This window comes from Lagopus muta, chromosome 2 (genome assembly GCF_023343835.1).
Source record: "Lagopus muta isolate bLagMut1 chromosome 2, bLagMut1 primary, whole genome shotgun sequence".
Classification (NCBI taxonomy): Eukaryota; Metazoa; Chordata; class Aves; order Galliformes; family Phasianidae; genus Lagopus; species Lagopus muta.
In genome coordinates, this window is record NC_064434.1 from 64,549,925 (window position 1) to 64,562,140 (window position 12,216).

At 46.6% G+C, this 12,216-nt stretch overlaps 1 protein-coding gene across 1 annotated transcript in view; it reads right to left on the minus strand.

Moving 5' to 3' along the window:
* Positions 1-9,156, minus strand: part of UTRN (utrophin) — a 344,046-nt gene extending 334,890 nt beyond the window's left edge. The window contains exons 1-2 of the mRNA XM_048937877.1: positions 8,946-9,156; positions 8,565-8,719 (exon numbers count right to left, since the gene is read on the minus strand). Of these exons, the coding sequence (XP_048793834.1) occupies positions 8,565-8,643 (79 nt within the window). The 5' untranslated portion in view covers positions 8,644-8,719; positions 8,946-9,156. The remainder of the gene's footprint in view (positions 1-8,564; positions 8,720-8,945) is intronic.
* Between the last annotated feature and the right edge of the window lie 3,060 nt (positions 9,157-12,216).

A 12,216-nucleotide genomic window follows, 5' to 3' on the forward strand; every position in this document is an offset into this window, starting at 1 on the left:
AAACAAAAACATACAATTCACATGGAATTCATTAACATCAAGTTTCCTGAACTTTAGAACCACTTACTTTATTACAGACTAAATGAAAACATTTCAGAAGAGCTACAAAAAAAGATTCTGAGAAATCAGTCCAGAGGCCTTGTGGTAAGACCTCACACTCTCCCTGCCACACACACAAACACGGAACAAGATGCAGACAGTGTACTAATCCTTTTGGCATAAAATGCATTTTGTCCAGCTCTGAAAAGGTGCCACTTAGAAGCTCTGCTGTAGGACAGCAGTGACACCTCAAGTGACTCTGTAGTTACTCCTCCCTGACACCTCAACAGCCCTGGATGTTTTGACAGATTTGGTTTTCTCCAGATCAGAGAGTACTGAGAAAAGCATCCACGTGGAAAAATACTGCAGATAGTTGCCATCAGTTTCCCAATATCCATAAGCAGAAGAAAAAGGGGAATGAAGTACCCTGGCACCTGAAGCAGTCTCACTAGAACTGGAGCACAGTTGCGAAAACTGCACCTCTGTTCAACATTTCATGTGGGGAAAAAGGATCAGGGAAGCAGGAGCTTATTAAGGCACAGAACACCAGGATAAGAGCCCAGCACCCATTACATGTCTGTAAAGCAGCCCAGTAAAGTCATGGAAAGTGAAGAACCTCCATTCCTTTAATACTTTTTTTTTTCCCCTTTAACTGACAATGAACTTTCAGTTAATATTCAGAGGGTAGGGCAAAAGTGAACTTCAATTAGATTTCAATTGCGTAGAAAAACAAAAGAGGGAACTGAGGGAACAAACCCAAAGTGGCATGACGTGTGACAGAGGAGCAACCCCATCTGAGCTTTTCCTTTCTCTTTCCTATGTTCAATTTTGAAACTGCTGGTTGTGCAGTCCAGTACAGAACTCACTTCCACATTGATACTACATTCAACATTTGATTTCTCTTACCAAGAGAGCAACGTGACCTTCCTGAACCTATGGTATGCTTCACAGCTTCAGTAAATCTTCAAATGGCCAATGAATCTAGAACAGCATTTGCTTAGGTTTTTTTTGGGTTGTTACCACCTAAAGGGTCCTTTTGCCTTGAATTTTCTCGGTGTTCAAACAGTAGAGCTCAAGTTGTTAAAAAAAAGAAAAAGCTACAGATGAACTCCCTGAAATGCAGCCTCTTCTGAGGCATCAGTCAGAATGAAGAAGCACAGTCCCAAGGATGCGATGGTGCTGTGGACCTAAACCAAAGGGAGCTTGTAGCAGTCTGGAGATTTTCCTCCTGTCCTCAGCATGCCAGGAGCAAGCTGTGTCCCTGTCTGCCTCTACCTGGGCATCGCATTTATCAGATGCCACACCAGACACACTACTCTACACACAGATGACAAAACATGTAAGCATTTTCTTGGGGAGAAAGGTCAAAGCAAACATTTCACATCTGTACTGTGACTTTTAACAACTCTCAGATTGCATTCAATAAACACTGTTCCTACTGATCAGTGCATTAAATTACCTAAAAATATATTAAAATCGTATTTCAAAAGAGCTGAGAAAAATAAACCAGGAAGCTCTGAAGTGGGCACTACAGCCAGGTCCAACAGAAACATTCCTGAACACATAGGAGAAGCATCCAAAACAGAAGGATTACACACCCAGACGGCAAAACAATATTCAGAAAAAGTCTGCTAGACTTTGAACTTCCACAAAGTCTTTTCTCAAGAAAGAGGCACCACATCAACAAAATGCATTCCCATGAAGCTCTACAATAAATGTCACCCAAGAACAAGATGTACGTGTGGAAACAGAAGAGAGTGAGAGCAATGAACTCTGAAAATTATTTATGCTGATCATAGCTGTTGTTCATTATTAAGTCATAACAGAAGTTAAAGGCTAGAAAGAGAAAGGTCTTGGTCTACCAGCATTTAAATACTACTTTACTTATTCTCTTAATGTAATCATATTTTATATTGTAACAATTAAAGTAACATAGATACCAAAAGGCTCTGGCCTATACCAAGCCTGATCCCATAAATTTTCAAATAAATCTTCTCTGTATGTAATTAATACACAGAGAGTTCTTTGTTCATCCAGGATACTGTGGTAATTCAATAACAATTAAAAAAAAAAAATCTAGCAAAGCACTTCAGAACTTACACATCACATCACTTTCTCCAATCAATAATTTGTAACATTATGTCAGGAGCATATTCCACCTTCAATCCTCTGCCGTGATCCAAATTGGGAAGGGAGCAAAAACGACATTTGATGCTAGATAATAAAAGCAGAGTACAAAAGAATTAACTGAAGTTATTTGTGAAATGAATTACACAGACCCATCAAATAATGCTGTTTTACAGCTTAAGTGCATGTTTCTCCACAGCTAAATGCATGAGCCAGAGACTGTTCATAATGATGCTGAATTCTTCTACAGAGGATTAGGAAACAGTTTTTGGATGGTGGACACTAATTCCGTTTTCCACTAGGCAAGAGGGAAAGCTGTCAAAGTCCAGAAGGGATCTTTGTTGCCAATAATTTCTGGCTGCTGACTCCCTAAAGTTAATCACTGAAGTAACACTAAGAAAACACATCTACCTAATCTCTGACATTCAGCCACATCTTTCCCTAATAATGTGTATCCAATATTTCTGAGACAGAAGTTACTCCTCTACCAAAACAGGGAGCCACCCTAGCTCCCACAGATGAAGACAGCAGTGCTTCACCACTTCTCTCCATAATCACTGGGAAACACCCACTCCTGAAAAGCAGCCAGATCACCAGAGAAAGCTTCATTTTGACAGGAGTAGTGCGTTTAAACTTCAAGAGAAATCTACAGATGAGCCTAAACAGTGCTGACAAACAGGGCCCACTGCATCCCTGGATTCCCACACAGGGCTGACGGTCAGAGGGAAGACATAGCCTGAACACACCCAGACAGCCTTACACCTGCTGTGGGCTCCCCGTGAGCCAGGCAGGAGGAACCACAACTGCCTGCATGCTCCCTGCTGCAGCCAGCCCCTCCTGGCATATCACAGCACACCAGGCCTGAGCAACTGCAGAAGGCAAAGGCAAGTGTTTGTGTGCTGCTTGGGGTCCTTCTTGTGCCACTGCGCAACACGCTCAGCTCAGTTACCATGATCAAAATGATTTGTTCTTCTCACTTCCTCACTCCAAACAGATCATGAGATGTACTGGTAGTCTCTTCGAAGAAAAGGGCCCCAAATGTCACATTCTAATAAATAAACAGCAATTTCTGACTTTTCTTTTTTTGAAAACAGATGTTTCACCAACTTTGCAGCTGTGTCTATTTACAAGGCAGTCAACTTTGGCTTCACTTCCAAAACTACAGCTTGCAACAAAACCATATTGTTGCCTTCTGTCAAACCTGAAGATGCTAGAGGGTTCTTCTATTTACTTAGCCTGTTATTTTTGTCACTACCTTCAAAGTCCCAGTTTTCTTCTGAACGTACACTGTCACTTTTGGAAATTATAGCTCAGCTCACTTCCTCATTTAGTTCCAGAAACATGAGAGAGGGAAGGAAGACATAAAGCAGACTTCTGCCAAACTACGGAACACTAAAACTTAATCTTTCATCAACACAATAAGAAGTCAGACAATGGAACTCCTCCCTCCCACCTCACCACGTTTAAACCCTATTATTCATTCCTCAGGCTGTTATTTAGTCATCCAAACTAGATACAGTTCTCCCCAACTTTGGGTAACAAACATCTCTGCTCCCAAGACTGGTGTGGACAGCTGTGGGCTTCTCACGGGGAATTTTCCTTCAGAGAAAAGTCATTGCATCACAAAAACAGTACGTTTTGCAGGCTCTGAGCACACTAATCCATACAGCTACCTGGCAGCAGCTGCACTTTCCCAAAACAAAACTGGCTCACTTGGAGTATAACTTCAATGCCTTCCCCACATGCTGCCACGCATACACTGAATTACATATGCCAGTCCATCCCCCCATTTCTTCACATACTGAAGGCACGAATACAAATACTGCCTTACTCTTTCCTGCTCACAACAGTCATCATACAGAGGTGATTCTGTCAGGAGAAACATCCAAGGAGAGGCAAGAAAGTGACAAGCCATTGTGGAGAGATGGCTAAATCTTTGTTAAACTGGCCAATGTTGTGAACTTGGACTTTTTCTTTACACACACGCACATTGCTTTCTTTAGACTTCTTGATAGTCTTCCATCTTTGTCAGACTCCAGGACTGAGGGGGAGGCAGTGGAGGAATACTGCAGGTCTCCAGATCTGCTGCTTCCTGTCCACCCCTCCCCCCACAGTCATACTTGACACTGGGGGTCTTGCACAGCAGCAGCCACTTCTCCCCACTGCAACTTCAGACCCCTTCAGAGGCATTCAAAGTGCAACAGGCAGCGAGTGCCTTGTGCATCAGCTCCTGCCCAGGGTTATTTCTTCATTTCCTGGCAGAGCACACACAGATCAATGGGCTGCTTTTATGGTTTGGGTTTTTTTCTTTCCCTGAGGAGCCTTGCTTTCTATTCCCAGGCAAAGTCGTGCTTCAAGCACATGGTATGGCATATGTTATTTCTTTAGCTACCAATCAAGAGACAAGAGGAAACTAGTCTGGTATATATATATTTGCCATTTCATGAAAGCTATAGCATCACCCTAGAACTGTCTTCATCGCAGTACCCCATCTGTCCACACAGGACAAGGCAGCAATAGCTGACAGAAAGGAGCCAGCCTAAAGCAACCTTGAGGTTTATTTTTGACAACTCCGTTTTAGCAGCTAGAAATAAGAAGCTGTGGAATTTACCACTCGTCCGTGTCACCTCACCGGTACATGCTCTGTATGAACACCCCTGGAAAGATCACATGATGCAAAAGCAGCTGTGCCCATCCTGCATGCACCAGACAGATCTGAAGAAGGGCATGCCTGCAGCCATTTCACACAGATGAAACCGAAGTGACAGATGAGAAATGGCCACATAGGGCTGGGCTGAACAAACTGTCTCCAGAGGCAAAGCTGTCCCGGGGCAGGGAGGTCCCAAGGCAGGGCAGCTGGAGGCATCACTTCGTGAGGACAAGCAGTCCTTCTCAGAAGAGTTGCTCAAGAACTACAAAAATAAGTTACAGTTTCTCAAAGCAGTCTTTCACCAAAATGTATTAAATGCAATTAAAAATGTAAGTCAGATGAGAATTAAGTTCCTTTCCATTTAGACAGGAACTCATATCTTTAAATGCACCAGAGGTATACAGTAATCTTCTAGAAATGTTTTTCCTGTCATGTCTTACTGTTTAATTACATATTGCCATTCCAAACTACCACGACAGATTTTAAGCAAGTTCTTTTTTTCCATAATTAATCATAGCAAAGATTCATCTGTTCTTCAAGCACAGTGATGACAGCACTGCTTTCACTACTGCAAGGCAATCAGCCCCCAGCACTCCTTCCCATAAAGCAAAAAGGGAAGATCACCTATTTGTATGAGAGACTGTTCGAAGATACAAACTGGCTTTGTACGTGTTACTTCATAGCACAGGGAAGCAGGACAGAAAAACTGCTTTTCCTCAGCAAGCAGCCATATAGAGGCACAGGCATAACACAGACTACACACATGCTGAATATCCAACCTACAAACTCAGCAAAGCCACCCAGGAGCAAGCACACCGCCAAGCGAGTCTCCAGCCCTGGCTCCCAGGAAGGGAGGCAAACATGAGGCAACCTCCCTTTGGATTATCACAGCAACACAGCTATTTTAGAGACAGCTTTAGTTGCTGCTGCAGTCTATTCTAAGTGCAGAAGATGTCTCATCAAAACCAGCTTGTATCTGCTGCACTGAAACTGTCTGGTCAAAGAACAGCCACATCCAGGGCAGAAAATAAAGGCTAACTGTACAAGAGAAAAGTCCTACTCTCTTTCCTTAGTGTCACAAATTACAGAAGTGAGACCATTGGATAAACCCAATGCTTTTCCTTTCCATAGTCAAGCATTTATCATTTGCAACAGCTACAGCATATAGCACTCTCTCAAGTTTCCTTCTGGAACACTGAAGGAGAAAGTATTTTCAACATAATCAATAACATACAAGGATCTCTGTTCAGAAGCACAATTTCTTCATCCTCTGTTTGGGGATGAATTAGATAACCTGCAATATTACTTCTTCTATCTGTGAAATCTTGTGATACAGGATTGCACAAGTAATATACACAAAATCCCAACCCTCTGTTAATTTATTTTGATTGCTCTACAGAAAAATCATGATTTGCTGCAACACTCTTCTAGTCCTCTCGTGATCTGCTGGCAGCTTTCCCACGGCAAGTCATTAAGAAAGAAGTTACGCAGCCCATTCCTCTCATAAGAATGGGTGCAGATGGGCACCATGCAATCCAGGGCAGCAGCAGCAGAACTTCACAAGTCTTAACTGCATTCTCACAAGAGCAGCATTAGATCCACACTCAGGTTTTCAGTCAACCACCACTGTGTTCCTGCCATTTTTATGACTTCAGATGCTCCCCAGTCCCCCTACGCAAGACAACTGAAGCACAATGACTACAAAATACAACAGTATTTTGAGTCTGATATGTTGCCAAAGTTTAAGATTACACATATATTTAAATATAAATACATTTATAAATATTCTTACCAGTTAATGGCCTATCTTTGGAAAACACTTCAATTGCAAATGATTCTTTTTCCTCCAAATTAAAACAAAATAATTTAAATGCATTTTTGCTTGCTTTCTTGATTCACTGCTAGATATGGCCCACATTACTGGTTATGAGCTTACAGAACTGTAGAATCATTAAGGTTGGCAAAGACCTCTAAGATCATCTAGCCCAACCACTGACCCATCACCAGAATGCCTACTAACCCACCTCCCTTGCTGCCACCTCTAAATGTTTCTTGAACATCTCCAAGGACGGAACACCACTCGTCTTCTATTACAAAAGAAAGTAAAGCAGAAACAATAAACCTTAGCTGACCCTGTGCTCCGTGTCCTCAAACAGAGGCAGACTCCAGAGACCTCAAATAGCAGCAAGTTATAAGGTAACGCTCCTACTGTTCTCCTGTGACACAGTGAAGGCCATCCCACACTGGAGAAATCAGACCAGCAATGAACAACTCTGTTTATTTTGACACTTTAAAAGGAAGAACTCCCTCCTTTCCACGTACCTAAGAAAAATGGAAGCAGATACAGCAATATTTTCCCCAGTCCTGACAACTGGCCTTTAATTTGCTGCCAAGGGTACTGCAGTGAACTTCAGCCCTTTCATTAAGGAATTCCTACCATGGGTTCACTTGATGGGAAAGGTTCAGACCCAGTCATGCTGTATAGTGATTAGCTTCACAAGCTCACACACCCAGATCCAAGTCAGAGAATCATTTTTGTAAAAAGATCAATTATTTAAGAGCAATCTCTGCTCACAATTTTTAGTCCAAGTCTAAGAACGTACATAATTTTCTCATTGAGAGAGAAAACCTACAGTGATTTTAATGGGACAGCTACAATTGGCCTCCCAAACCCAAACAACAGCAGTCAACTGCACCATCCATGCATCCAAGGAAAACCTCAAACACAGCTATGCTTCCATGGATGCACCATGGATAAATAGCACATGTTGCACACAGGCACACAAACTGCCTGCATGCTGTTCCCAAACCCAGAGCACTGACAGGTTCTTCCTACATGCCTATAGTCAAGTAAAGTGACATCCAAAGCTTTAAAAGTAACAGAAGAGAACGTACACAAGCACTACAGCATTCAAAGCTTCAAGCCACAAGCAACTGTTTCCTAAACTGCACTTTCGGAAGTTAAGAGACAGACTCCATCCACCACAGCTCTCATAACAGAAACGTCTGGGAACTGTCTATGCATCCAGTTTCAAATCCATCTATGTTCCATCTGACAGATCAAGTCACAGTCGGTGGAGGACTTACAGTTTTTAAATGTAAAGAATTTCATTATTTTTTTTTAGAAAGTGTGTTTTAAAAGTTACATATATAGAATAAAACTCTTCCTCTGACGCAGGTGGCACCTAGCACTTTAGAAAGCAAAGAGCCTTTGAGGCTAAAGCTGTGGGCACCAGACCCCGGACACACACAGCTCTCCATCAACGTGTAAGCGACACATTTCTGCACCTGCTGAGTCTCCACTGCTGATAAGAGGGTGGTCCCTCAACTCTCCGGATCCCACCAGAGCCTCAGAAAGACTGACACGTACCAAAACAAAGCACAGTCCTCGTTAATCTTCGTATCTGCCAGAGGAAGTACCCGAGCCGGGAGACTCAGATGGCTGCTTTACGTGGAGAGGGAAACGCACCGGTTTACTGCCCGGGCACCACCGGGGCACGCTGCACGACATCGCTGCTTCGTGCTGGGGTAAGAGCTGCCAACGGCAGGTTGCATAAGAACACTGTAAGCACACGGTTATTTACAAAAGCAGAGGTAATTACAACGCGGGAGGTGGATCGCAAACAGACTTGACTAACGATTTAAAAAAAAAAAAAGAGAGGGAGAAAGAGACGCACAACTCCTGCTACTCAGCGGCGAGACAGCCGCGGGACACTTAGCGCTCAGGACTCCGCCGAAAGCCGCTTACCGGAGCGGGACTTAATGATGTCTCCGAACTCTCCGTGAGTCGCGGCGGCCCCCTCCTCGGGCGGGGCGACGCGGGCCATGCCGCCGCGCTGCGGCTCCGCTGCCGGCACTGCTAAGCCCTCCGCCCGGAGGCTCCCATGGGTCCCGACTCAGCACCTGGGGGCGAGCAAAGAGGCGGCGTGACGCGGCCGCCACACCCCCGCCGTGACTCGGCCCGGAAGGGGGTGCCGGGGGCGGCCGGCTGGAGGCCCGCCCGCCCCGGCGCTTCCCGCCCCGCTTCCCCGCGGCGGGGCCCCTTCTCCGGCGGGGATCTGGGAACGAACTCGGCCCCGTCCGCCCCCGTCCCGCCCCGCCCCGCGCCTCCCGCCCCAACGCCGCTCACCGCTCGGACTCGGCGGCGGGAGCGGCTCCGCTTCCCTCCGCACGGCTCCTCCCGTCCCGCGGCGCCGCCGAAGCCACAACTTTCCTGCCAGCCACCGCCCCTCCTCCGGCCCTCGCGGCTCCTCCCCCGGTCCCCTTTGTTAGCCGGGCAACGCGGCGGCTGCGGGAGAGCGCCCAGGGCTCGCACCGAGGGGCGGGGCGGCGCCCGCCGCGGGACACGGCCGGGACGGGGCGGGGCGGGGCGCGGCTCCTCCTCCGGCCCCCGCGGCCCCGAGGCCGGGGCTCCCGCGGGGCGGGCGCGGCTCGGCGTGGTCAGCGCGGCCCCGCCCACGGCGCTTCCCCGGCCGCACCTGAGCGCCGCCCGGCCCCGCCCCACGCCTCAGCAGGCGCGCGGGGAGAGCGGCAGTTTGCGCTGGGGTCTGCCGCCGTCCTGCTTTGGGGGCGTCGAGGACGAGTCGGACGGGGCCCTGGACTGCCTGACCCGGTGGGTGGGTTGGATTTGGGTGAGCTTTAAGGTCCCTTCCAACCCAAGGGCTCTTTGAAACAAGGATGAGATAGATGTATTTTAGCCCGAGCTGTGATACTTAGCCACATTTTCCCGTTTCCCGTAAGGGAAGAAAAAAAAGCAAAAAAGCAGTCCCGGCAGGAGCACGGAGCGGCACGAGCGGCTGGCGTCCCGCCGAGGCTGCGCCAGACAGCGGCACCCTGCGATCCACGGGCTGCGGGAGGGAGCTGCCGTGTCCCACTGCCAACCTCTGCGTCTAAGCCCAGGGTCGTGATTTTTATAAGCTCGCTCTGAAAGCACCTACAAATTATTTGGAAGTACGTTGCAGTTTAACCTGGTAGCGTTTCCTTTTTCTGCTTTAGACAGAAGCAGCGTCACTTTCTCCTTTGAGCTGCGCAAAGGGAATCGAACGAGGCTGAACGCATTTTCCTGGTGCGCTTCAGACATACCTCTTTCCACAGCAGTGCTCACTCGGCTGCTGATCAAAGTCTGAGCTTTCCGAGCTAGTTACTGAGGCTGACGGCTTCTAAGTTGCAAGGGCTGTAATTTCTATATTCGGGTCTTTAGGCACAAAGTCTATCGAGGAAATAAAGAAAAAAGATGAGGTGGAAAAAAAGGCACCCAAATCTTTAATACCCTGTACACGTGCACCTACAACCATCCTGGTTGCTGCAGACCATTAATATCATCTGTATTGTGTGCCACGGTTTACCTTTCTGCATAATGCAGAATAAATTAGGAAAATAAAGGAAAAGCCCCTGAAGCCCTCAGAAGACATTAAGAAGGCAAAGACAAGCAGAATGCAGAAAGAGAAACTGAGAAGAAATGTGCTGATGTGGAGCCCTTGAACTCTGACCCGAGAGTCAATAACACCTCATTCCATAATGCATGGAAACAAGAGAGTCGCAAGACCGAGCGCGCCTTGCCTCGGCTCCTTGTCTTTGCTCTCAGCATTTCTATTTTTGGAAAACACCCACAACTGATAGGACTGCTACAACCAAGAATTCTGTGTATCTCATTACCTGGAGATTGACTGCTGTAATAATGCCTGTCCTCATTGATCTATGTTTCGTCATGATTTCAGAAAACCATTCTATATTCGGGAAGAGAGGAGATACCAAACAGATTGCTGTGTCAGGAGACTGTCCCTTACGTCCCACCCCACGTACCCCGGTGTGCCATCACTCCCAGGTACCAGGCTCAGCACGCTGTTGCTCTGCAGACATTTCTTGCACAACTTGCATCCCAATCGACATAACAGCGCCTTGGTGATTCTCTGTCACACCAGCTGCTCAGAACAAGTCCCTCCCTGTTTCCATTTCCTCTCATCTGAAGGAAAAACTATAGAAAAAATATATATTAATTAGAAATTCTCTCTGTATGTTTCCTCTGTGAGCAAAATTGTCAGGTTTTTACAAAAGCTTGGGTTGGTTCTATGACTTCTCTGGCAGCAGCTTCCACAGATCTTAGTTAGTATACCAGAGAGCCATCCTTTGCGTGTTCCTTCTCCTTTCTTTTCCTGTAATCTAAGTGCCTGAGAATCTCTTTATTGTTCAATTAATTATCTGAAATATTGAAAATCAGTCCTAGCACTTGTTTTTTTAAAGGTGGGCACAGTACTTTCTACCCTCTCTTGCTCAGTTGGGGACCTGATTTTAACATTAGGTTGCTTGTTTTTATTTGAAGTTTGGCTGCCTTTGTGTATAAACTCCCTCAGAACTCCTCTACATCACTCGTCTTATTAATATTTAATGTACTTGTGTTCCATCACTTTTTCCGCTACTCCTGCTCACCACTGTTACCAGGAACTGCCAGGGACATGGACATGGAGCAGTCCTGGGCATCCACCTCTCTTCTGAGCCCCACAGCAGCAAGCCTGGCCCCACTGCCTCACTCCCAGCTGCAGTGAGGAAGGCACCCGACTCCTCTATTTGCATGGGAGATGCTGCAGACATGACCCCTTGCTTATAGCCCCCATCCAGCAGCACCCAGTCATACTTCGTGATGAAATTCAGAATTGTTTTGCCACAGAGAGCAAACCACGCATCAGGAAGTGTGTGTCAGAAAGCTGCTGGTACAGAAAGCAAGGCGGTGGACCCACAGCCCAAAAAACAGACCAGGTCGGGGGTAGAGCACCCTTCAAGCAAAGTGCCCATCACCTTCACCATCACATTGCCCTCTGGTCATCCCCGCACTGTTCACGTGACTATATTTCCACATCCACAAGTCGGGATGTGAAATCTTCAGAGGTTCTCTCAACTCTGTTTTTATCATCTCATTAGATTTGATACATCACAGAATCACAGAATTGTAGGGGTTGGAAGGGACCTCCAGAGATCATGGAGTCCAACCCCCCTGCCAAAGCAGGTTCCCTACACCAGGTCACACAAGTAGGTGTCCAGGTGGGTCTTCAGTATCTCCAGAGAAGGAAACTCCACAACCTCCCTGGGCAGCCTGTTCCAGTGCTCTGTCACCCTCACCATAAAGAAGTTCTTGCGCATGTTTGTGCGGAACTTCCTATGCTGCAGTCTTCTTTCCTCCAGGCTGAACAGACCCAGTTCACTCAGCCTTTCTTCATAGGAGAGATGCTCCAGGCCTTTCCCTATCTTTGTGGCCCTCTACTGGACTCTTTCCAAGAGATCCCTGTTTTTCTTGTACTGGGGAACCCAGAACTGGACACAGTACTCCAGATGAGGCCTTACCAGGGCAAAGTAGAGGGGGAGGATCACCTCCCTCATCTATTCATTAGATCAGAATCAAGGCAATA